Source organism: Macrobrachium rosenbergii, chromosome 16 (assembly GCF_040412425.1).
Source record: "Macrobrachium rosenbergii isolate ZJJX-2024 chromosome 16, ASM4041242v1, whole genome shotgun sequence".
In the NCBI taxonomy this organism is placed as follows: Eukaryota; Metazoa; Arthropoda; class Malacostraca; order Decapoda; family Palaemonidae; genus Macrobrachium; species Macrobrachium rosenbergii.
Genome location: NC_089756.1, coordinates 63,451,298 through 63,478,708, shown reverse-complemented (window position 1 = coordinate 63,478,708; position 27,411 = coordinate 63,451,298). Strand labels below are relative to the sequence as shown.

The 27,411-nt window shown below is 37.9% G+C and overlaps 1 protein-coding gene across 3 annotated transcripts in view; it reads right to left on the bottom strand.

Moving 5' to 3' along the window:
• The window catches only part of LOC136847480 (transmembrane protein 8B-like), a 910,690-nt gene that overhangs the window by 740,535 nt on the left and 142,744 nt on the right, over positions 1-27,411 (bottom strand). For all 3 annotated transcript variants that reach the window (XM_067119223.1, XM_067119225.1, XM_067119224.1), the window contains exon 3: positions 8,639-8,729. In XM_067119223.1, coding sequence (XP_066975324.1) covers positions 8,639-8,729 — 91 coding nt within the window. The remainder of the gene's footprint in view (positions 1-8,638; positions 8,730-27,411) is intronic.

Here is a 27,411-nt window from a genome sequence, read left to right as displayed (position 1 = left end):
CCAAGGTCTGACCTTTACAACACTTTTGAGCAAGGTTCATATAAAGCATCTGTGCTTTTATCATAACTCCATATTTTTGCGATACTACACTTTTCGTCCATAGGAAATCTATGAAGAATTAGATACCTATTTTTTCATATTTTCAAAGTACCGTTTACTGCACAAGATTTGGCTCATATCGCTTAAACTGTCTAAATTGCAGCAAGAAAAAAAAAAATATAAGGCCGCTATTACGGACAATATCAATACCAAATATGTGGAAGCAAGGCCTAAAGTGTTTGTAAAAACTGATCAGTCAGAGATTACTTAGGACCGTGAGTAGACCGCTTGATATCACAACCTCTACCTATTAGATCCCAGTTTTGGGTCAGCATAGAAGACCTTGTATTCTCTAGACCTTGTATATATATATATATATATATATATATATATATATATATATATATATATATATATATATATATATATATATATATATATATATATATAATATATAATGTATCTATATATATATATATTACGTATTTAACAAACTATTTGTCAGCTTAGCAGCGGCACATCCGTTGCAGATGCGGTTGTGTCGATGTCGAGGTTTCCATGGTTGAACAGTGGGATCTGACGTATGCATTTGGGTCTATCATGATCCAAGCACATGGAGACAGCGTGATCTTTCAAACATTGAACTGATGCCGCCGGAAGTGTCCAGGTTCCAGTGAGATATGTGCGTGTTTGTGTGCAATCTCACATGGTATATTGTGAGAGGAACAATGACTCTTACAGGGAGACTGCTTCGATCTTGGGTGGTTGATATGTGCTTTAGCCTGGTGTAGTGTTTAAAGAAACTGCCACTATGAAGATACATTATTCATGGCCATAGAAGAGTAAGTAAGATCGCTCAGTGACACTTCTATCTTTTCCAGACTTTAGAGGGAAATCCCCCAGTTGGGAGGCAGTGAAATTGATCAATGTCTACATGATGAATTTTCTCATTTAATTCTCCGTTAGACATTTTTCTGTTTTGAACAAGAATGTTAATTAACACCGTTTCAGGTTTTAATGTCTGATATGTTTCTTTCAACAGGAATTCTGGTTTCGTCCTGAGAGGACGAATATTTGGAAATGGTGTCATTTCACATACTATATTACATTTTATTTTGGTCTAGAATAATCACGACCTTATTACTGAATTTGATGACCAGGGTGTTATGCACTAGTATTGCTTGGTATAGAATTATTAATATGCTGGTTTGTGAAACAGTATTTCCTCTAGTTATGAATTCCATTGGTAGGGGGTGTGAATCACTCCATTTCATGACAGTAGCTTTTGCTGAGTTACTTTTGTTAAGTTTGCAAATAAAGTCTAGTTTTCTTTCTCAGTGTTTAATTCCAGTACACCTTTGTGTAAGGACAGGTTTAGTGAGAGAAGATGACAAAGGAGAAGGAATTTGCTGACCCAGGGATGAGCCATGCTACCACCGACATCTTAAGAGAAGTATGATGATTGATTGTTCTTAAAACAGATACAGCAATAAAAGTTGGCCCTATTTGACCTGAGGATAGGCCATTTAACAGTGGTTGGCAGCAGTGTTAGACATAAATAGATAAATAGATAGTTAGGGTTACGCTTCTCAAGAGACATCTTATTTATACTAGGTATTGGCATCTCAGAATAGGACTTTGTTGGTTTAGCGATTCAGGGTAGAGATGAGGTTGTGAGACATGCCCAAGTTAGTTTCTTGAGAGCAACTCTCTGTGTTTGTTTAATGATGCGTCACAAGGCGCAAGGTTTAATGTGCGTAAAATGGGAACTTATGGGAGTTAATTCATACTGGGGAGTGTTTAGGCATATGTAATGTGTATAGTGTAAAGTAATTGTGGTATCTTGGCCGCTGGTGCGTGTTAAAACACGCAAAAATACGCAAGTGTAATTTTTCCTCTCTCTCTCTCTCTCTCTCTCTCTCTCTCTGGTTAGAGGATTTATTTATTTTTTTTTTTTTTTTTTTAAATCTAATGTCAGATAAGATCGCTTTTCATTACACTGCAACTAATTTTTGTGCGGTGGCTGCAGTGATGTCATCGCCTGAGCAATGTGTCAGTGACGTCATTAGTTTGGGCAGAGTCTCTTGTCTTCTCTGCCATACCCTGTATGCAGTGCATTTGAATTTTGGGCATACCTTATATGTTTTTTATATAGCAATCAGCAGTTCGCATCGGAATTTAGGGTTTAATAAAGGGGAATATTTTATTGTTGTGATAACTGGGTTGGAATTTATTTGACATTTGTTGATTACTGTGTGTAAACATTTCTTATGCAAGTGTGGATGCATTTCTTAGTTTTTTAAATGTTTTTTTTTATTTTCTATAATTTCACACGTGTGTTATTTTGGGTTGCATACGTGCATGTATGTAAAGTGGGAGCGGTTGCTGTGAGCTTACTCGGCAATCTTTTGCCTCGGCGACAGGAGAGGCGAGCAAGTCTCCTCGGGGTTTTGCACCAAGTGTTTTTTCTGTAGGCTTCAGCAAGCCTTGGATGGGGTGATAGGGGGAGTGAGGTGTTGCACTGAGGGGGGTGAGGGACAAATTCTTTTCTCTCTCTCTTTCTCTTTCTCTTTTGTCCGACTGCTCAAGTCCCATTTTCTATACGGACGGTGGATTCCTATTCTCTTTACTTGGGGGAGACTGAGTGTTATTTGTTTTTTTTTTTTTTTGCATTTGCCCTTGAAAACGCGATCTTGGCTGACTTTCCAATCAGCTGTGTGCTGAGTCCGCCCATTTTTTTCCCCCATGGGATTTTGAATTTAGTTATCGGTTTAATTAACAGTGAATTTAATTTTGGGTTTATTTAATTTTGAATTTAATTTTGGGCTTACTTAATTTTGTATTTAAATTTTGTATTTAATTGAGGGTTTAGTTAGTTTTGAATTTAATTGTGGGTTTAATTACCTTTGGATTTAATGGTGGGTTGGATTACTACTTTCTTTAGAGTTTTGGGGATTATATGTTAGAGTAATGGGAATTAACATTGTGGGTTTTGTATTGTATGGGAATTCTTTCATGGGAAATTGTTTTTTCTTGGGTTTTTTCTGTAAGGGGTGTCCTTTTGCAAGACTTTGTGACCAGCCAAGAATAAGTTGACGAATTTATTTACGAAGAAGAAAGCTGCAAAAATGATGAGAGGAAATAGTGATCAGAGATTCCTTTGATCATCCTATGGTTGTGTAGAGTGCGGAGATTCAGTCCACGGTTCGGAGGTTTTTGTTGAAATTCGGAATAGCCAAAGATCGATGGTTGGCTTAAGTTCTCGGACTCCACAGGTTCGTTGCTTTAATTGTAATATGCAGGGACACATTAAGAGATTTTGCCATGTTAAATATTGTGGCAGTTGTAAGAGTTATGGTCATCCTTGGCGGTCCTGTCTGTCTCGGACACAGTATAAGGCTAGGCCTGCATTTCAGAATTTTGTTAGCTCAGATAAGAAAGTTCCTAATGCGGATTTTTTGAGGGGCTCTTGTGATCGGCGGACACTGTCTAAAGACCGATCAGTTGTAAAGGAAAACTGGATGGGTGTTTCTTGGGATATAGGACTCCTGGGGGAACCCTCAAGGTCAAAGCAAGTTGTCAAAGGGTCTGTGCATGGGATAAATGTATGAGTTTTTATAGACACAGGTGCCTCTATTAATTTGATGAATTATGTGTTGTTCAGATCGATGTTTCCTGATCGATCTTTGAAACCTGCCAAAGAAACTGTATGTGATGTTCAAGCAAATAGGTTATGGGTTTTGGGATATGTAGATGTGCATTTGTCTCTTGGGGGTAAAAATTTTACAGAATAATTTTTGGTTATGCGAGGGGCTGCTTTGGGGAATACGTTGTTACTGGGTCATCCAGCATGTCGGAGATGGAAAATCTCGGTCATGCAGGGGTATGTGGTATACCTGTGGGAGTACCTAGGGTGTTTGTGCCTTATGAAGGGGCGGATGTGAGTGTAGTGGATGATGATGGATTGGGTACATGAGGATCTGCGGGTGGATGCTGAACATGTTTTGGTGGATAAGAGGTGTTATAAGGGAGTTTTGGCAGATGATGTGGTGCTTGGTCCTGGTATGGTTGCTATGGTGAAAGTTTGAGTAAAAGGAGTGCATAAATCCAGACAGACGAGTGTAGCAAGAAGCTAAAGAGGGTTGTGTGTACGGGTTCTATAAATAAGGTTACTAGTTCAGGGTATACTTGGGTGGAATTGCTAAACTGTAATGATTCAATTCACAATTATCAGAAGAGTTCTTACGCAATCGACCTTGTTGACTGAGTCGATGAAGATAATTCAGTAGCTATTGTCACGGATTTTTGTAATTTTTCAGAGGCAGATTTACAGGCTAGGAGGCAGGATTTTATGATCATTTAGCCAATGCTGATTATAAAGAATATGCTGGTGGTGTAGAAGATGTTCTGGCTGAGTCTGCAGACATAGTCGCACTCAAAGGGGACAAGTTAGGATTAACAAATGTGTTAGAACACAAGGTTCAGTTGGAGGACAAAACTAAGCCTATGTTTGTTCCTTCATATAGGGTTCCTTTTAAAATTAGAAAACAGGTAGAGGAAGAGGTTAATAAATGGGAGGAAGAAGGCACTGTCAGGCCCAGTTCCTCGCCTTTTAATTTTCTGTTGTTGGCAGTGCCTAAGAAGGATGGTTCAGTCCGAGTTTGTGTGGACTTTAGGAAGCTGAACGAGAAAACCATTCCTATGAGATCACCCTGGAGAAATGGAGGCAATAGTTCCGAGGCCACCCCAAAAGAAATCTGTCAGTCTTGGGCTGAATGGGCATTTCACAAGGCCTGAGCGGGTTCATGCTGGCTTGAGTCCATGTCATGCACCACGTTCAAGGACCTGTTCAACAGGACCATGCTGGAGGATCTCTTCCAGCGTGTTCCTGGGCCCCTCACTGTGCACCTCAACGACAAGCAACCCACAACACTCATGGAGGCCTGTCGTATGGCTGATGAGTGGGAGACCTTCAACTCATCTAACAGCACATCTCACCGGCCCATAGTGCCACCTGGGTACATCTCAGGCCCGGCTCACCCAAAGAATGGACTCCCTGGTAAGCCTACAACGTGTACCTACTGCAAGAGGTAGGGCACTCCGAAGCAGAGTGTTGCTTCAAAAAAGGAGCTAATAAGCAACACCTTCACAATGGAACTCAGAACTCTCCATCCACCTCCCATCACTCCTCTCCACCAACAATCACCGTAGGTAAACAAGCCCATCCAAAGGACCCCTGCAGAGACTGTGGTGCTTCTGGACACTATAGTGCCAGATATCCTGTTTGCCCAAAGCATGTCACCTCTATCAAAAAAAAGTTTAAGTATACCTTAGTTTAACCAAACCACTGAGCTGATTAACAGCTCTCCTAGGGCTGGCCCAAAGGATTAGACTTATTTTAGGTGGCTAAGGACCAACTGGTTACCTAGCAAAGGGACCTACAGCTTATTGTAGAATCCGAGCCACATTATACCGAGAAATGTATTTCTAACACCAGAAATAAATTCCTCTAATTCTTCAGTGGCCGGTTGGAGAATCAAACGCAGGCCTAGTCACCTCTATCAAGCATGTCAACTTGATCAGTGCCATGTCCACCAAGGCCTGGCTGCCTGATATTTCTCATCCTGAGAGGGTGGGAACCCAGTCCATCTCAGTGGCATCCCTTGATGGCTCTAGCCTGCCTGTGGAACTGCTGGTTATGGTAGACACTGCATCAGATATCTGTCTGATTGATCGGGCTAGAGTGCCAGCCAGTGCCACTGTAGACGAGAAGACTAGGTGGACAACGACCTGGGTAGAGGGCCATAGCAAGTCCATTCCCACAGTCAAGCTCAAGGTCAAGACACCTTGGAGTGATCAAACTTACCGCATTGGCATGGCAAGTAAAATTAGGCATGGGATAGAGTTTCTGGGAATGTCCTTCCTCAACGCGCCTCGAGTGCCTAGCTTCCTCCACTAAGGAGGCATGAACTGTAGTATCACCAGAAAAGAGCACAGCCACCTTGAAGGTCGTGCCACCATCAGAAGACTCCCTTCCACCCACTGAAGTGGTCGACAGAAGGGGCACTCTCCATGCAAATCCATGCCAAGTCCTCCCTCCTCAAGAAAGGATGGCCATTAAAGGCTTCCTCCCTCACAGCAAAAGGAAGCTGAAAAAAACCAACTCTGCTGTAAAGCATGCAAGCTGAAAGGGCACTCCACAAATTGGTCTGGGCGCCCTAACAAGCAGCGCGCAGTGGACACGACAACTAGAACTATTCCAAGAGGCTCTGACCTCCACCTGGGAAAGGAATCAGACAACTCAGGCACACCGAGGGGTTTTGCACCCCTGGGTCCCTCATCTGGCACACCTGACCACAAATCTCTGCCAGTGCCACTTGAGAGCCCTGAGCAGTGCCACTCTCAGTCCATCTTGGATGTTGAGTACCTACTAGCCTTGAACACTGTGCCTGGCCCTAACTTGGTGCCAGAGCCAGGTAACATCACGGATCCTCCTCCGCGAGATCCACCCAATTTCATTGAGTTGGTCATCGCTAATTGTGAGCCCCCAGCAACCGACAATCCTTCTTCCTCATCGCCTCCGTCCTCAGAGGATGAACCTCTTGAGGACCTTACTGCTACACCTTCTCCGGTCAGCCAAGAACTGGCCTGCTGGGATGTGACAGCCCTTACTCCAGTTGTCACAGCAGCCGGAGTAGAGAGCCTTCCAGTAGCCTCTAGGGTTACCCCTGACTTCGCTCCCAACGGCCCTTCTGGCCTTTCCGCAGAGTCAGTGCCCTCGTCACCCCTTACGATTGTTGTAGATACACCTTGGAGGAACCCAAAGAAGAAGAAGAAGGGGCAGAAGAGATCCAATTAACCTAACAAGAACCACGAGCTCTCCTTGGCACTTGTGTCTCACTAGCACACTGCCTTTCCCATCACAGAGTGATCCTGGCACCTACCCAGAGGAGGTGGCCAGGGTGATCTCTGCTTAAGGAACATCATCTTAACATCCTAGGCCAGACCTTGTAATTAGTAGAAGTGACTTGTTAAGAGCAAGTATTGTCCATATTAGAGCTAGACGCTCATGACACGCTTGGCGCAGTGCCTTAATTGAGGAAAATGTCCCAAACACGAAAAGACCGAGGAGGGTGATGGGTTCCCCTCTCACCAGTATCACTTACCTGGTCATTAAGCTAAAACGAGTTAGAACTGCCCTCTAGCCTCACAAAGCTAGGGGACACATCCTAGCTCTTATGCATTTTGCTGCACTCATTGACCCTTCAGGTTACTTATTGTCTAACATGGTTGTGTACATACAGTATAGCATATGAAATTGCGTAGTCTGTAATACTACCAAATTGTAGCTAGATCATTGTCACTGAAGTTGGTGCTACAGCAGTGTGATAATAGGTCATGTATAACAAGATGCAGTTTCAATTGTAACCCTTGCCTAGGAGTACATTTCACTGTCATCAGATACAGCAAGTAGATATCCGTAGACACCTTTGAGTAGTGCTAGGATTCTCTTTAGTAAAGTAAGAATACGAAAATTGAAAACAGCAAAACTCTAAAATGAAAATAATCACAGCAATAATAAAACAGAAAATAATAATAACAATAAACATAGAAAATATAATAATAATAATAATAATAATAATAATAATAATAATAATAATAATAATAATAATAATAATAATAATAATAAGATTCTGCAGATGACACTTCATATTTGCAAAAATACAGATTAAGACATTTATGGAACAGATGCCTCATTATCCCATCTTTCCCACAATTTAATTCTTCTTCTTGCCTCACTGCTTAGGATGCTTTGTATGAGAGAATTGCTACTGTTCTCAGACTGGTGATCAGACTGGACATTGTTCGCCTAACAATGATTTTTATATTATCCATCTTGTTTTCTATGAACATCTGCATGGCGGAGTGGTAGCAAGCAGTGTTTGTGAGGTGTCTCAGAATAGATCAAAGAGAAGCAGTGGAGGACCTATCCAGTTCCCAAGTGGGGAAGCAGAAAAAACATCCCTTCAACACAAGTCCTGTTACAAGACCTATCTTCTTTAGCTGTTTCTACAAACTAACAAGCTCTCTTCACTCGCAATCAATTTCCATGATTTCTTTAGACTATGATTCACAGTGGTTACTCCAATCATAAGCCTTCCCTCAATAGTACACACATCTCATGAGGGTCAATAAACTTGGAATAATGCCTACTACAGCAACTCTTACCTTACGCACTCTTACTGAATATTCAAAATGAAATAAAAGAAAATCCAACAACAAACCAACAGAAAACAGAGCACAATTAACAATCTGTATACCTCCTATCGAAATCCAGCGACAGAAGTAGACTAACTGGCTACAAGTGTTTGTATTTATCATTACCCTGGTGGGGGTGGGGAAGTCGATGGACAAAAAACAGATATTAATAGAAAACTAAGTGTTCTCATTTCTCTTTTGCAATCTCTCAAACTCCAACTGGTGGGGAAGTAAAGGCTATATAATGGGAAGGTAAGGTTCATTCAAAAAATAAAGTTTTAAGAAAGACTACTGCAAACTATTCAACATTCTAAGTTATAAAAACTGATAATGTTCCTACCTTATGTAAGGATGAACGCTGAATATACAAGTAATCTTGAAATGTATTGTTCTGATTGTTAACTACAGGATAGCTGCCATGCTGAACAAGTCTGAAATACATAAATATCAATATATCATTATTTTTAACATGAATCAAGCCCTTTTAATGTGCGATGGAAATGTCATTTTACAATTCAGTTCTGTCAAGTCTTCTGCCCACTTCACAGATACAATACATAAAATATCTAAAAAAATCTCAAAATCTAGGTACCTGACAGAACTTTATATAAGGTAATCCCTCAATTATCCTGAAACACATTATCTGGACACAACTGGACCCCAGAGACCAGAGATATATATAATACATATATGCATATACAGTATAATATATATATATATATATATATATATATATATATATATATATATATATATATATATATATATATATATATATATATATATATATGTATATGTGTGTAAGTATAGCTTAATGATAAATAATATTGCCAAGACCAGGGTTGTCAATTTCCAAATAAGACTATGGGTACCGGTCATTAATCATTGTCAATTTTTAAACAATCAGGAAGAACATTCTTTATTATATGAGCTTTCGAGGTATTAAACCTCATCATCAAGCTGAAAAAAACGACAAGGATGAGAATCAATGAAATTACAATAGAATGAATTGTCATAATAAATCTTCAGCAAAAATACTAACCAAATATATAAAATGAACAAGTAAATACAAACTAAATACCAGGTGAGACGTAAAATAACTTAAAATTAAAGCAAACACAAACATAAAAATATGAAAATAAAAATAGGGTGAAATGTAAACAAACTACCACTCACAAAGTAAAATATTTAATGACCCAATTGTGTACTTATTATGAAATTACGCAATAGCTAGTTGAATACCAGACAAGTAGTTGTTCAATTCCGGTTTTATCTTTTTAATAACCTGCGACTCTGAAATCAAAAGGTCCAGTCTATTTGAACAAAAAGACTGGACCTTTTGATTTCAGAGTCGCTGGTTATTAAAAAGATGAAACCGGAATTGAACAACAACTCGTCTGGAATTCAACTAGCTATCGTGTAATTTCATAATAGGTACACAATTGGGTTGTTAAATATTTTATTTTGTGAGTAGTAGTTTGTTTACATTTCACCTTATTTTTATTTTCATATTTTTATGTTTGTGTTCGCTTTTAATTTTTCGTTATTTTACGTCTCACCCTTTTAGTTTGTATTTATTTGTTCATTTTATATATTTGGTTATTTTTGCTGAAGATTTATTATGACAATTCATTCTATTTAGTTTCATTGATTCTCATCCTTGTCGGTTTTTTCAGCCTGATGATGAGGTTTTATACCTCGAAAGTTCGTATAATAAAGAATGTTCTTCCTGGTCTTGGCAATATTATATATCATTAAGCTAAGATTTCCAAGTAGCCGCCCAATTACTGAGACTATATATATATATATATATATATATATATATATATATATATATATATATATATATATATATATATATATATATATATATATATATATATATATATATATATATATATATATATATATATATATATATATATATATATATATATATATATATATATATATATATATATATATATATATATATATATATATATATATATATATATATATATATATATATATATATATATATATATATATATATATATATATATATATATATATATATATATATATATATATATAATATATATATATATACATATATATATATATATAATATATATATATATATATATATATATATATATAATATATATATATATATAATATATATATATATATATATATGTATATATATATATATATATATATATATATATATATATATATATATATATATATATAATATATATATATATATATAAGATATATATATATATATATATAATTTCATCTATATTCATATATATAAATATATATATAATATATTATATATATATATATAAACTATATATATATATATATATATATATAGGTATATAGTATATATGTTGAAAGACTATATATATATAAAAACAGGAGGAGGATATACAAATATATATATATATATATGTATATATATATATATGGAAAATATTTTTATATATATATATGAATATAGAAAGTATTTCTGCAATATTCAAAAACATATTGGTATACATTAAATTAATACCAAAAATAAAACCATTGGTTTTTGTTTCTATCATATATATATGACGCCGGGTATATGAGTATATATGTAATAATTACGTTGGTTGACTATCTCCTCAAGGTCAGGCCGATATCTTTTGGGCGTAGTTATCGTTATATATTGTCTAATAACTTTTGAATATAAGATCCCACGCTAGAGGTTGCAAGACGCCAATAAAATACAACAACTTTATATATAACCTGGAGAACTGCTTCTCTTGGATAGTCTCAACATCAAAAGAATTGTACCGGCGCTAAATTGCCAATCATCGGCTGTACTATTCATATATGATGGATTGTTTGCTTATTTGTCCGCCTCCTCCTCCTGTTTTTATGCTGTTTTTTAGTGTGTTTTCCTCTTTCATCCTGAGAGGTGCGCCCTGCTCTACCTTTGAGTTTATTTTTATATTTTTATTAAGCTCAGTTTTTATTAAGTTCATTTTAAGTTTATATTTTAAGTTTTCTTTACTGGTATAATGTGTAAATATAAGTGCGATTGTTTAAGTTCAACTGATTTTCTATTTTAAGTTTTTTATGTTTTGTGTATATTTACTTTAACTATTTATGCTGAATGTCCTTTTAATTTATAACTAGATGATGTATGATGATGTGACCACGGGTCAAGAAACGCCAGAGACGAATAAATGTATATATATATATATATATATATATATATATATATATATATATATATATATATATATATATATATATATATATATATATATATATATATATATATATATATATAATATATATATATATATATATATATATATATATATATATATATATATATATACAAGGGTAAGTCAAAAGTTCCAGGGAAAATTGTTGAATGATGTATTTACACAGGAATGAAACAACCCAAATACTTGGTAAACAATTATCTGTGATGTAGTGATCCATATAGACTTGTTACCTCAGTCATCCTCTTGCTACTGTGGTGTTAACATCTGCTTCAGAAAAGTAACTTCTGAACCCATGGAAAATAAAAATTTTGAGATGAGAGCTAACATCAAGTTCCTGATCAAGCTTGATTGGAAACCAGGAAAATTATTGAAGCTTTGCAACAAGTTTATGGAGATTCTTCTCATCTAAATCAGTTGTTTATGATTGATAAAGCGATTTAAGGATGGTCGGGAGGACCTCAAAGACAACCCAAGAGAGGGAAGACCATCGACTGCAAAAAATGAAAGAATTGTGGCTTTGGTGCAGAATCTAGTGGATGAAGACCGTCGGATTACTATCGATATGATAGCTAATGAAACTGGGATCTCCCATGGTTCCACATTTTCAATTTTAAATGAAAATCTTGGTTTGAGTAAACTTTCAGCACGTTGGGTCACAAAAGCGTTGCTAAGAAGACCAACTGCATCAAAGAGCTGAACTTTCTCTGCAGTTTTAACGAAGATTGAATCAAATGAATCAGAGTTTTTGACCGGATTGTTACTGGAGATGAAACTTGGATCCATCAATATGACCCAGAAAGTAAAATTCAATCAAAGCAATGGTTACCAAGAGGTTCAGCTGCACCAGTGAAGTTCAAAGTGGCGAGATCTGCCCCAGAAGGTTATGGCAACAGTGTTTTGGGACTCCAAAGGAGTGATTTTGATTGATTTCCTTGAAGGACAAAAACAATCACTGGAACTACTACAAAGGTGTTTTGCAAAAACTGAAGACTGCATTGGCTAAAAACATCGAGGAAAGTTGCACCACAGAATTTTGTTCCATCATGATAACGTTCCAGCACATTCATCAAGGGTTGCAAGAGAAGTCCTACGGAAATTTAGGTGGGAAACTCTTCCACATCCTCCTTTATAGTCCTGATCTTGCTCCTTCAGATTTTTTTTCCTGTTCCCAAAACTCAAGGAACACTTAAGAGGAGTCCGGTTTGAATCTTTGATGCTGCTAAACATGCAGTTTCAACATGGTTTAATAGAAAGGCCCCAAATTTCTACAAAGAAGGGTTGCAGAGGTGGAAACAGCGCCTTGAAAAGTCTATGGAGTTAGATGGTAGATATGTAGAAAAATGATGTTTGAATTTCCTTAAATAAAGAGTATATTGAATTTTTTCCTGAAACTTTTGACTTAATACATATATATATATATATATATATATATATATATATATATATATATATATATATATATATATATATATATATATATATATATATATATATATATATATATATACATATATATATATATATATATATATATATATATATATATATATATATATATATATAGAAGGCCCATATACTATTTAAACGTTGAAACCATATATATATTGTTTCTGTGCCCCTACTGGTAGAATATGGACAGGTGGAAAGTTACAATGGTATATATATGAAGGTGTGGCCTTAGCTATATATGTAAAATATATATATTCTTCAAAAGCGGGTGCGATATAATATATATAGGTTCATATTGATGATATAGATATCTTATATAAAACCAACTCCGCCCCAAAAGAAAGATGCTGGAATCTGCTATCATCAATCAAACCAACAATATATGTCAGAGGACATTGGAAATCGGACGCCATTGACACCTTAATCCTACCCGTAAGAAGATGATATGTGATCCATCGCCAAACGGGAGCTAATGAGGCCAAAACCACTAGGAATTTGGTCAAAGAAACGCCACCTCCTTAACATCGGAGGCCTAAGGCCACACCTTCATGTTTTTGTATATATACCATTGTAACTTTCCACCTGTCCATATTCTACCAGTGAACAGGGGCACAGAAACAAGTGCCCGAAATATATGGTTTCAAACGTTTAAATAGTGTTTTATGGGCCTTCTTATTTTCATATTACACTGTAGTATTACAGGAAAAGACATTCATATATATATATATATATATATATATATATATATATATATATATATATATATATATATATGTATATATATATGTAAAATATATATATATATATATATATATATATGTGTGTGTGTGTGTGTGTATGTGTAACAGGAGATAGAAAACATTATCAAATCTGTCATGTCTAATAATCGTGGTGCCAAATCTTAATAGTGTTTTGGTAGATAGAGCGACACTACGAAGTCAGCAGTTTTAGGTATCCATTACTGAGGTTCACGAGGTCATCTAATGAAGGAAGCCCTAGGGGCCTCTGAAAACATACTGTGGGTGACCATCGTGGTGCTACTGTGCTGTTAACTCATTAATGACACAGTGACTGATCAAAAATAAACTAAGAGTCCTTCAACATATGAAAATTAATGAAACGAATTCCATGGAAGTGAAACATGGGAAAAAGTGCATAAGATGCACAAGACTTAGCAACACCCTTAAACCATGATGTCACGGTTTGCACACACAGAGAGAACCTTTATAAGGGCTAACCAGAAGCAGACAAGGTAGACACAAAAGTGACTACAGGGAGAGATAGACTGAGTGGTGAATAAGTGTGAAGTATTGTGATAGCATCCCTACAAACATCGAATAGAATCAAAGTCCAAATTTTGTAACTTAAAAATTTAGTGACATCTCCTCAGTCAGTCAGACTCTGGTAACAACACCCATTAAGAATTACAAGTTGAAATTAATAGTTTTAAGGAGTTAAATAAATTAGGATAACTAACTAAATGATCTAATTCTGAAAAGTGATTACTACTTTACGTTTTCATCATTCTCACTGTTGGATGAATTTTCAGCTTTAATGCTTGTGCAGAATTTTTTTCACAGTAACTTTCATTTTAAGATTATGGTCTTTGTGTATTGTTTCATGTTTGAAATTAAGTTTGTTCTAGATCTAACCCTGTGACCTGTGAAATTCCAGGATCTAACCCTGTGACCTGTGAAATTCCAGAATTTATCCATAAGTAATGACAATTAGATATTCGAATGTTATATAATATATATACACACGTGTATAGCGACATAAGATAATAGACAGCATCTGGAGTAATTTTTATGAAAAACTAAAGTTAAACTGATGAAATAAATCATAATTATTGCCAACTTTAACAATTTAGAATAAATAAACATAACAGCTTTCGGTCGTTATTCAGAATGAAGTGTACCCGGCATTCAGTCACACACACTGAACGTATCATGTAAAATAATAAAACAGTCAAGCGAGTACATTTTTCATATTTCAGTTGGAATAATGTCAACAAACTACAATTACTTATCGTTTTCCATTTGCGCTAGAGCTGGAAAAGAAAAACAGAAAGTAACTCATTACCAATACTAAGTTGGATTAGATAGGATTATGGCCCTTCTACCCCCATTATGTATGTAATCAACGGATAGGTTGCTGAAAGCAAATGGAATTGTTACAGACTAATACACATATACACAAAGCCAACACTCAACATCTTCTAAAAACATAACAGACACCTCCTGCATTCGAACTGTACTTCGACCTACGCCCAGTTCTCCTCGCTGCTTAGGAGAAAGGGAGCTGAGGATTGTACGATACACGTACACATCGTTACCGGGGTCTAAGCGATGTCAGGCAGGGCCTTGATCGAGGCTACGACCTACGACAACGCCAAATAAAGTCCTTAAGTAAAGAAGGCATCATTAACACCCATATGGAAATGGGAAAAAAGCACGCTAAGACGAAGAAGAATGGCCCTTCTACCCCATGTGTCAAAAGACCAAAATTCGTGTAAGAGAACGAACCAGCCTAGCAAAGTGTTATCTCGCTACAGAGATGTTGCCAAGTGACTGGCAAATTCCCACATTACATATAGAAAATCAGAAAAATTATGATAAAAAGGGGATTCGGGAGGAAGTGTTTCTGTTTGGATATGGTGAACAACACTTCCTGGGACCTAGAAAACATATTTTAGTGGATTAACCTTGAGAGGACGGCAAGAAAAATTCAATGATATATATCGTACTAAGCATACGGTCAAAACATATACTTCCCATATATACGTGCTAAGCGGCTCCAGGCAGCGTTGGCACTCACGTATAGATCGTACTAAGCAGTTAAAGGTTAAACATACAGAGAAACAGTAATACACAGGTTGCGCTCTTTACAGGAGAGAGAGAATTATGCCAAAACCTCTGACCCGCTAATCAGCAACTCCCTTCTTGTCATGTTAAATAGACATGTCTGACAGCTTTGCCTTCAAGCTTGAACAAAGATGAAACATGAGGAAGATGTTTAAAATCACGTACCACATCTGATTTTGTAATTTGGTTATTATTATTTGAAGGGAGTAGAACCTCTTTTAAACAGATCTTATTAAAAGGATGGCTGTATTATGCGAATTCATCTTACACTGTCTTTTCTATTTTCCTTAAGATTAAGCTTTTTGGGCTCAGTGATGTTAGTCAACCAACTGGCCGATATTCTGATGGAAAAAGGATAGTGTGGAATGCAGAGTCTTTTCGAAATAGCCAATCAAAATCCTTCATCTGGATTCAGGTTCTACCACTTCAGGTACCATCACACCATGTTTCAACCACCTCGTTGGTCATCCTCTGGATGTGGTTGCAGAAGATCTGGAGAAATAAGGTGCTCGGGTCAGTACTTATAGGGGGGGTCTTGATCGGTGCTGAATTATGATTGGCTGCCCGGGGCAGGGTCATCTCAAGCAGAGCCTTCTCTCCCATGTTGATATTTGGGGCTCGCACACAAGACGAGCCCTGAACACCAACTGTGTAAGTTACTTGTATAATACCCTAACTAATGCCTACAGTGCACCACACGAGGTACACTGACGGCACTACTCACCTTGGAGGGAACAATTCAATGGTGAAATATCGTAGAATCTGAGTGCTAACCTGCAGTTTAAGTCAGAAGGAAGGAGGACTGTTGAACTTTCAAATTCCGTGCACCAGCACCAACACATGAAAAGCGTGATCACGAAAACAGTGATAGGCAATGTGGTATAAAGCAGTACAGTATGTTTGTTTTGACCAGGAAGCTACCCACGCAACCTTGGTCTTTTGAGAAGCACAACAACATTCAGTCCCAACGCAGCCTTATGCTGCGGTGTTCATCTCCGATACATCAATTGCCCACCAGAAGTTCTTTTGCTACAAAGAGAGACCTAATAAACCTATGTGTGGCTGTAAGCGTGCATCAAGTCTTTCAGTGTTAATGATAGCTAGTCCAAGAGGACCCGTGATGTGCCTACTTGGGCAGAAAAATTGAAGGTTTAGACTACAGGTCAAATATCTTATGCCAACATCACTAGATAATTGAGTCAAGAATGAATCAGGATTCAAGAAACCAAACACAGAATGCACATGAGTAGAAAGGTTTGCTACACCGTCCACAAATGCAAGGGTAGGTTCAACAATTTTGAATACATTGCTGGTAAAAGCAAACAGCGCAACACACATGTACAGAAGATATGACAAAGAATTCCTATCCATTAGAAATGTTCTATGACAGCACAGGCCTTATCCCTGTATGAAAAATTCAACAATAAAGCTGATATAAAAATCATTTGCAGCTAGTACAGGACAGTTAAAATGAATCACCACATTTCCATGAGTAGGCTGATCAGAACCTACAATCCTAGGCTGGTGTTCAATATCTGAAGTGTATGACAAACTCAAAGGTAAAGAAAAGACACTGCCAATTACACTGTTCCTTCACAAGGAGCAGAAAGTGTCCACTACAGACCTCATCAGCTCCTACTGCTATAAAGCTATAGCCACCTTCTCTTGACGGGGATGACCTGTAGTGAAAGGCCCTTTGCTGTTCTGTCGAAGTAAATGGCAGACACCTTTGCAGTGCCTATGCTATCCTTCACTTCATCACTATAAGCACTACATTACTATAGTCATCAACATGGTCAAACATAGCTTCTTAAGTCATCAACATGGCCAGAGCATAGCTTCATAGTCATTAACATGCATGATTGAAAGGGAACATCCCCTCCTCAAATATGTCTCATACCAAGTGTACCTTGAAATTTTTACAATCTAATAATACTACCAGTTTTGGCTTGTATGTTTTACAGCGATCAAAATACCAGCTGTCTCAAATCACTGCTTGGAGATTGAGTTTTCACGTTATTGGTTGGACCATCATAAGCCCATAATTATCAGCTCTAAATTTCAAATGTCATTAGGTATCACACAGCATATCAATATGACTATGATATTGGTGTGTATGCCATATGGTGGTGATCACGTTGTGACCAGCATCCAGCACAATCAATATTCAAAATCTACTGTAGAGTTTAAAAAATATTCAATTTCTATGCAAATGTCAATGGTATTACTGTCATAATAGCCTTACTAAATGATCAGTGTTCAACTGCTGCAGCCCATGCCTGGACACCACCGGAGCTGTTTGCTGCTAACTAGTCCTTTCAAAGGATTTTAAGGCTGCTGCTACTATTTTTAAATGATTAATCTCCTAAATTCTCTAGCGATAGTACAGCAATGTAACTAACATAGGTAAACCTTGTCCAGCAGATACATATATACAGCAATGTGGAAGCAATCAAACCTTGACATACTAAAGTAAAGTGGCCTGTAACCCAAAGCATTGACCTTATTATGCACTACCATTCCATACTTTTTTTTTCAGGACTCATCTGTTACATTACTCTATGACATGTTTCATTCTTTAGCTTATTTGTTAACTGCACATTTCACTTTCATCTGGTAGTTCAAATTCCTACTGCAACTGCAGTATAGTTTATATTTCCATAATAATAGTACTTTGCACATTCATTTAAATTTTCTATCTCCCTTTTTTTAATAGCTTTAATTTCACCTGAGTCCTTCATAATGTCCCAGAGCATCATTAACTTCTCCTTAAAAAGGGGTAGTCTACTGTAGATGAAAGTTTCACCACTGAAGAGCAGTATGCAATCACCAAAGGTAAAAGTTACACAGTATCCGGCTAAACATGTCCTTTTGATCACTCAAGAGCTCAAAACAGCCTGCTTAGGGCACATCAAACATTTCAATTATTATGTATCCTACCCTAACCAAGCAGGAGGTCTGGACCTCTCCATAAGGACATATATTGCAGAGCAAGGTTTACACAACTATTTTGCATGTAATACTGAAACTTCTAACTAGTAATACCTAAACCAATTCCCAATGAGCTTCAAATATTTCAAATTAATACTTTAGTTAAAAACTAAGGTGTTAAAAACTAGGGTGAAGAGCAAACGAACTAAACACACTTCCACAGATCATACCTTGCTCAAAAGCATATCACAAAGACGTATTTCAAGGGTGGTGACATGCATACGAATGTTATGCAATAGGCTATAAGGTAACAATTCTAATGTATACAAATTTCAGGTTAAAATTCCTTTCACTGCAGAGGCATTTCGATGTTCCATCTTGTACACTTGACATGATTCACAAATTCTCCTCACTTCTACCCACTCCCTTCATTATATAACAGTAGGCCTATATAAATCTGGACCCAGGAAACTCTCAGGCCTAATTGGTAAAAAAATAAAGCCATTAAATTAAGATCTGATGAAATTACCTGTAGTAATCTTTGCACATCTGGTATCTGTTCAATGGATAAATCCATCATCAAGAGGTAATTTTACAGAAGTCTGCATGGAGTATCACAAATTTTTATAGAATATAGAAAAGGGTGTATATAATGCAGTGCATGCGAGATATTTTGGGACACTTACAGATGTGCTTGTGAGATATTTTGGAAAATTTACAGACGTCATTTGAGAAATTTACCATTTAATGCTTTTGCATTCTCCCCTAAGAGGTTGGTACTAAGCCTAAACACAGCATTCCACAAAGCTGTTATTATTACTATTATTCAGAAGACACCTATTCATATGGAACAAGCCCATAGGGGCCACTGACTTGAAATTCAAGCTTCCAAAGAACATGGTGTTCATTTGGAAGTAAGATGTGGTAAATGGAAATATATAAATTAGAGGTCCCACTTAAAAAATAAATAAAAATAACAATGTATTAAAATGTAAGGGGAATAGTATTAGGGTAGTAATGCATTGCATCTTTGCTTGAACTTTTGAAGTTCCAATTGCACAACATACTCTGGGAAGCTGTTCCAGTCCAACATTGTGAGGAATAAAGGACCTCTGGAACTGAGAAGTTCGACCACGTGGCACATTTACTGAATACTGGTGCTGCTGTTCAGCAAATCTGGTAGCTCTTGGCAGGCAAAGGGGATCAGCAACCTATTGTGAATGTAAAGATCTCTGTTGGAATCTGGCTTATGAAAAACTGTCAAGACCATCTGTCAATACTCCAAGTCATGACTGCTACTATTGGGAAACACAAACCACTCTACCTAAAAAGTTAAATCTCTGGCAGAAGCAGCCATCAATGCTGGAGATCAGTATTCTAGTAAGTTAATACAAATAACCTAAAACAGGTTGCACTGACTATCACTATTACAAATATATGAGGCCTTACGAACAATACCTAACTTAGGTGAGGCATTTTTGCTGAACTTTCATTAGATGTTTCTCAAGTTACAATCCATCTGAGGGGGAGGATGGGGTGGGGAATCTGTACAAGATCAAGTTTTTTTTTTTTTTTTTTTTTTTGCTGGAGTTCAGCCTCATACATAGACTGACTACTGTACACCCTCACTGATCCGGTCCATGTTCCGATTGAGGCTGAGCTGAGAGTGGCTTCATTTCTCTAGCAAGTGGAGACTTTACTATGCAAATGTTTGCTATCCACTAGCTACCTAGTAATTTTCTTAAGCCATTTGCTCCATATTCATCCTACAAAATAAGTCAGTAGACTTACTACATCTGCAGTTCACTCAAATTACATCAATAAGCAGCTCAGCTATACTGCTATATCAAGTACTAAATGATCCATAACTATCCACCACTCCAGGTGCAGGGATTCTATAAATTTGGTTCTTCACAAATCAGAATAATATAGAATTTATTGATGCTCCTATCAAAACTATATCAAGTCCATTGCAATTAGCAGTCAGTCTAAGTGCAATGCTAACTTATCATGGATGACATAGTAAGCTTTAGCCAGTCAAGCAGCAAATCTCAGCAGCTGTTGTATGCGGATCTTCTTTAACCACATCCATCCACCTTTGCTTCAAGTCGTCCTCTCATTCCCCAGCTCCATCTGCATCACTCTCCTCCCTACATATGTTTCATTCCTTCTCATCACATGGCCATACCACTGCAGTCTTCTTTGCTGGGCCTCCTTTGAAAAACTTATTTTTAAACCACTATAAACCACTAACAATCCTTTAGATTCTACAGACTTACATAGAGGCTTAAGATTAAGTTTTTCTGCAACTTCGGAGAAACAAAGGGAGTATAGAGAGTGGCCAGCAGTTACTGCAGTCTGCAGATATGCCACTCTTTGCAACAGGAACTGTATTGCCGAGCTTACACTCGTCCGCAGACACTACGTCGACATAAAAATCTATAAATCTAGCCTACTTATCCTGGAAGACAACCAACTACAATCCTCGTTCAAAAACAAAGAATTATCATTGTGCTATTAACTATATATCATTAAAAATGGCTATGTTTTTCTGATGCATTAATAAAAACAACACATCACTGCATGTAGCCTATACAGTACTGGGTATTTCCATATATTAGCTCTGCACCTGTTTTTACCTTTTCAACTGGTTTTTTCTACACTTTTAGGGGTTCTGATACTGGCAGCGCATCTGTTTGTTGCCAGCCAAGTGGAATGTCCCTTCGCCGTGTTTAGTACTGGCCCGCGGGGAGTTGGGTACCCATACGTTAACAAATTATCAAACTTGCGGACGGGATATGAACCGTTTGAAACAGACTTTACAGTGCTCTGTCTTGTGAAGATTGCGTATGGAAACCCCTTGTTGGATGGACTTCGGGGGTTAATTACAGGTTAATTAGACTCGAGCGCCAAAAAATGAAAGGTAAGTTCATAATTAGCAACCAAAAAACTGTAGAAAAAGTCAAGTTATACTGCCGCCGGCGACGCGGAGCTACCCTATACTCTACTGACACTTTGTTCTGTTATTCAAACCTTGACATACAGTACAAGAGGCCAATAAGCTAGACCAAAAAAAGGCTGCCTCAGTGCAGTATACTGGCCTATATATACACCACTTACAACTTTGAGAAAACTGACATTGGGCCGCTGACCACGCTATGGGCAAGCGATGCTTAGCCTAACAGATAAAGAATGACTGATCAGGGCCAGGCTAACCTGGCCCAAATTTGGACCAGCGTCCTCCATATTGCTTCAGGGCCAACCACCCCCCAACATGAGATTAGCCTAGCACTGCTGCCGTTCGCAAACTGCCACCTAAAATATGACTCCCAAATTAAGGAGACCCTACCCTTCCCTTGCAAGGATGCCCTACCGTACGCCTGGAGTGCCCAATGGAGATTCCAAACTAACTTAACCTAGCCTAACTAGAAAACGGGTGGCTTGGTGTCGGTTAGGCTAACTGGGCAAGGCCAGGCAACACAAGGCACCCAGGAAGTGCGTCAGGCTGCACAAAGGTAACTGCCGCTAGGCTACACACAACGAAGGAAGGAAGGAAGTTGGGAAGGAAGGAAGGAAGGAAGGTAGGTAGGTCTGGCTACTCACCACGATGTAGGAGGGAACCCCGGTGCCACTGGGCATGGGCCCCCGCCGGCGATGTACCCATTTGAGTATCCGTTGGGAAACATAACTCAGCTGCCAAAACTCTGCTGGTACTGGTTTTGGGTTATGGAGGGTAAGGTAAATGTACAAGCGTTCCACTGCACGGCCATATGTTTAGTTACAGCCAACACATTACAGCGAAGGTGCACAGAGTAAACATCACTTTCACAACACAAGACTCACTCACTCACTCTCGCCGCCTCCTACGAGCGATCGGGTCTTTTCTGTTCTGTTCTATCTATCTATCACCTCTTTCTCCTCCTCTTCGTCTTCGTCTGGACGACAATCGGTCCTTCCTGCGGCTCTCGTCGGCCTCTCCGCCTGACTTCGCTTCTCGCGTCAACGCTCGCAAGACTACGCCAAGGCACAAATAGGAATAGGTTAGGGATGAAGGGCAGCAAATCAGGAATCACGTGCACAATATGAAATGCAATCGGGGACGAACTCACTGTCGAGCGTTACCAGCAGTATCGGTGCACATGTGGCAATGAGCTTCCTCCGCTCGCCGCCAGGAGCCTCTGCCTTTACCCGGTCACGTGATCACAGCTACGTCAGCGGCCACAAAACTTGGAGGAGAGAATACTCCTCTCTCTCTCTCTCTCTCTCTCTCTCTCTCTCTCTCTCTCTCTCTCTCTCTCTCTCTCTCTCTCTGAGACTCTCTCTCTCTCTCTCTCTCTCTCAAGGTGCAAACCAAAACTTGCATCCAACATCCTTCGTGTCCATTGGACTTGCCATTTTATATTATGTATTGTACCAACTCAACATACATGGTATGCAGGCAAGCATGTCTGAATAGGTAAACATGACAATCTAATTATAATGCCAACATCATTATTCTGGAGGTCCTCGTTCGGCCTATGTAGAGGTTTCCACTTGCCTGTCTGTTAGTGTGTAGTTTTCTTCAGTTCCTTTTCTTCCTTATTATGGTTACGTCAAAATTTCTTCATGTGTGTCTACATTTAATTTTTATTTTTTCTGGGACAACTTACTGGCCAGTCCAAGTGCCTTGTAGATTTCTTGCACACATTTGTCGATTTTCTATTCTTTATCACACTGTAAGATATCACAACACTGGGGTAAACTTTCATTACTTTACCTGACAATGTTAGCGACATCTGGCAACATTCCAAAGGGGAGGGCAGCCAGCTCAGTGGATATCAAGATTAAGTTACAAATTCTGTTTGGGTAATTCTCTACATCTATACGAAAAATACCGAAGGAATAAACTATCATTGTTTCTTGGATGCATCACTCTAACCATCTGTGTTTTTCTTAATTTGGTTTTATGATTGCGCCCTTCACTTGCGAAGAATCAGTCCTTATTAAGAATAATGGCAAGATAACATTAGGCTTGGTAATTGAATTCAAATGGCATTCAGCCTTTTAGCAAGGGTGCATATATTTTCATCCTTATGCCAGTAACTTTGGTATGTTTAAAGCAGGTTATTAGCGAATTCGCCTCTAACAAGCTCGTAGAGACTCCGTTGTATGAAATGGAAGAAGTGACCGAGATGTTAAGGCTTAAAATGTTCGTTTAATTTTCACCACTTGTGCACTTTTAGCACGGGAATTGGGCGCCACTAACGCTGGTTACGCCACTGCTTATAAAGTACCTAGGCGCAAAGGAGAGTGCCTACCCATGCCCCAATTTCGGTGTCCCCTCTTTGTCTCAAGTCTAAACTAATCCAATGATCAGTTTTCTCATTACCATTTAAGCCCTTATTCAAATTCCTGTCTTAGTCGTAAACCCAAACTTACCTATGATTTAGTTTTCTAGTCCTTATTTAAATTCCTCCTTTTGTCTAAACTAACCTATGATTTAGTTTTCTCATTAACATCGAATCCCTTATTTAAATTCCTGTGAGGAGTCTAAATTATGAATGCCAGTTATAATTTAGTTTTCCCATTACCATTTAAGCCCGTATTAAAATTCCTACGTGAAATCTAGATTATGAATGATAGTGACTATTTGCTTCAATTAGTCACTGCCATCTTCTCAATTTAAGAGTCCTCAAAGGACTTTAAATAATATGTTAATGAGAAAACTAGATCATAGGTTAGTTTAAACAAAAATGACAAATTGTGGCAACGATGGGCACTCTCCCTTGCCCCTACAGTAGATATAAGGTTGTACTGCACGAGTGATTTACTTTCTCTGCCACGATCACCATTGCTAAAACATATCTAATGAAAACTGTTGTAAGCCTGATATAGGTCTTGACTTATAACTGTTGCAGTGTTCCACTTTTCATTTCATGACCGGCTGGATGTGGGCTGGATCTATCTCTGAAATCAGACTTTTGTAGTTATATTTGAATATATGCTAAAACAAGGTCATACTTGAGATAGAAAGAGCACCGACTGTCACTGAAATCCGACTCGGATTAAAACTTTTGTCTACGTTTACTAATTTATAGCACTAATTCCTTTCCTTTCTGTTTCTATGCTTAGATTAAGTATATCAATTACTCGATATGCGATATAACCACCTACAAAACGTCTTGTCTTCGAAACCACTTTCGTAAACGCAAACACAAATCTGTCCCTAATTATGATTCATTTTATTTTTACTTCATCAGAGCAGGCTAGGGTCGTCATAAGTTCGATGAGATTATCTGATCTTTAGTTGCTGTCTTCGTGATTTTGGTATTATTTCACGTGGACAATAAATTCTTTGGGGGCACACACACACGCGCACACACACACACACACGGATAAGCAGCAGATGCTGGACTCGTCAACCTATTTCCTTCTTCACCAGCTGAAGTGCAATGGACCGCATTTGCATGGAAACTTTTCCTCTTTATATGAAGTGAATTGAAAAATATGTTTTGGTTCAGAGTTCAAGCAACAAAATATCTAAAATGGATACAAATGAAAGACTTGTCGAGTAGAAAATCTAACAGTATATGAACAAAAATATTAGCTATCTGTACAGTAATTATATTCACATCGATCATGAGCCTAACGCACTGACAAATTGTTTCTGTAGTACAGTCTAATTTATCGATTTTTTTACTGTGCGCGTGCATGTGTGTGTGTGTGTGTGTGTGTGTGTGTGTGTGTGTGTGTGTGTGTAATCTGTGGCTCTTTTCATCTTAAATAATTTAGCAATGGTTGTTTTATCGAGCTAAAATAAGTTCTGCTGATTATCAAAAGGAAAAGTTATATTATCCCCTGAAATACAATTATAATACACATCTGCCTAAATATGAAAAAAATAAAATATGCATGAAGTCAGGAGTGTTCCATGGTACTGCAATGAAGTTTTTCATAAATTAGGTTCACTTTGTGGTGGTAATATGGAAAATGGGTTTGTGTGATTGACTTTTTTTTCTTTTTTGCTGTTATGTTTTTTGTTATGTGTGTTTTGTTGTGAATGTTTAATGTAAATGTTTATTTTTTCTTTTCTTACTTGGTTTGCTTGAGTGGGTTAGCGCAGAGTAAGGAGCTCCCCTTCACCTAACATGGTAAGAAGAAAGAAATCAAAGAAAAGAGGCAATTAGAAGAGCAGTTGAAAACAGAGGAAGGGATAAGGCAGAGAAGTCATAAGGAATATAGGGCGAGAACGTGAAACTGCCAGTTGCAAAAAAAAAAAAAAAACACTTGGTCAGGCCACTCTTCTCCCTATTCCTCCATATACGATGCTAAATCCTAAAGGGGTATCGATTTCGACACATTTGCAGCAAAGAAAGTTCAACAGCAGTTGGAAAGGAACAAAACTAGGTGTTGATCTCTCGAATTGGAAGAAGAATACCATCAACAAAATAACACTGGTTGATGTTGAGCGAGTTGATTCCCAATCGACAAAATAATATTAAGTGGTTGAAGTTGAGCAAGCTGGCTTCCAATCTGATGAAGTCTCAAAAAGACCATAGTTGGGGGAAAACTGTAGTGTTGGGGTTCTTTTGATAGTTGTGGGAGGATTGTACATTAAGGTTGGGGAGTCAGATTCGGGTTCTTTAATTAGGTCAGGGTTCTTTTGGGTACTCCTTGTAGTATTAAGACTGATAATCAAAGTAGCCTAAGTTACAGTTCTGTATGTTAAGGTTCTTTTGATAGTTGGGGGAAAACTATAGTATTAAGATTAAGGCTGGTATAAGTTTTGATAAATATAGTGTTAAGGTTAGGTTCAGCTAAAGTACTAAATAGGTTAAGGAAGGTCAGAGTTTCATTTAATAACCCCCAAATCTGTTCCCATTATACTGCACCAGTTGTGTATTAAACAAAAAGTCTACATGATAATTTAGCACCCAATGTGGGGCCTCAAGTCAAGTAAGAGTGGGTCACATAACTGGAGATGGCAGAGGGAGCAGGTTTGGAAGGTGCTGGGTCAGGTGGAGGGAGCAAGGTTGGGCTTAAGAAGGTGGTATTAGGCTGTCGTGAACGATGAAGCCCCGGATGGTTACAAGGATGGAGGCAATGGATGAGAAAGTGTGAGACAGTGAAGAAAATGGCTAAGAGTGGGCCTGGTGTTGGGAAGGGACCAGGGAAGTGAGAATGATGAGGTAAAAGGTGCAAAGGAGAAAATCCCTGAGAAAGGGAAAGAGTTGTGAAGTAAGAGTAAGGGAGTACCCGCCATGGATGATGACAGTATGAGTGCAGTGAGTGAAAGTGATGAGGGAGAGAAAAGTAAGAAAGGGAAAGAAGAAGAGAACATGAAAGGGGAGAGGTATGAGGAAAGAGGAGTAGAGTTCCTGGATTTGGAGGGGTAGCTCAGACTCGGAAGTTGAGAATGATTGGAAGAGTGGAAGTAGTAGTAGTAGTAGTAGTGAAGGTTTGAGTGAGGCAGAGGAGAAAGAGGCCAAAACAGTGTTCCTGAGGGAGGTTTCCCTGAATGAGAAATTTTGCATCGGGAAGGGAAGAGACATGTGAGTTTTTTGATGAGTGTAAGTATTGTAGACAAAAGTATGGGAAGAATGATAGCGTGTGGATGAAGTGGCTGGGAGAGTTCT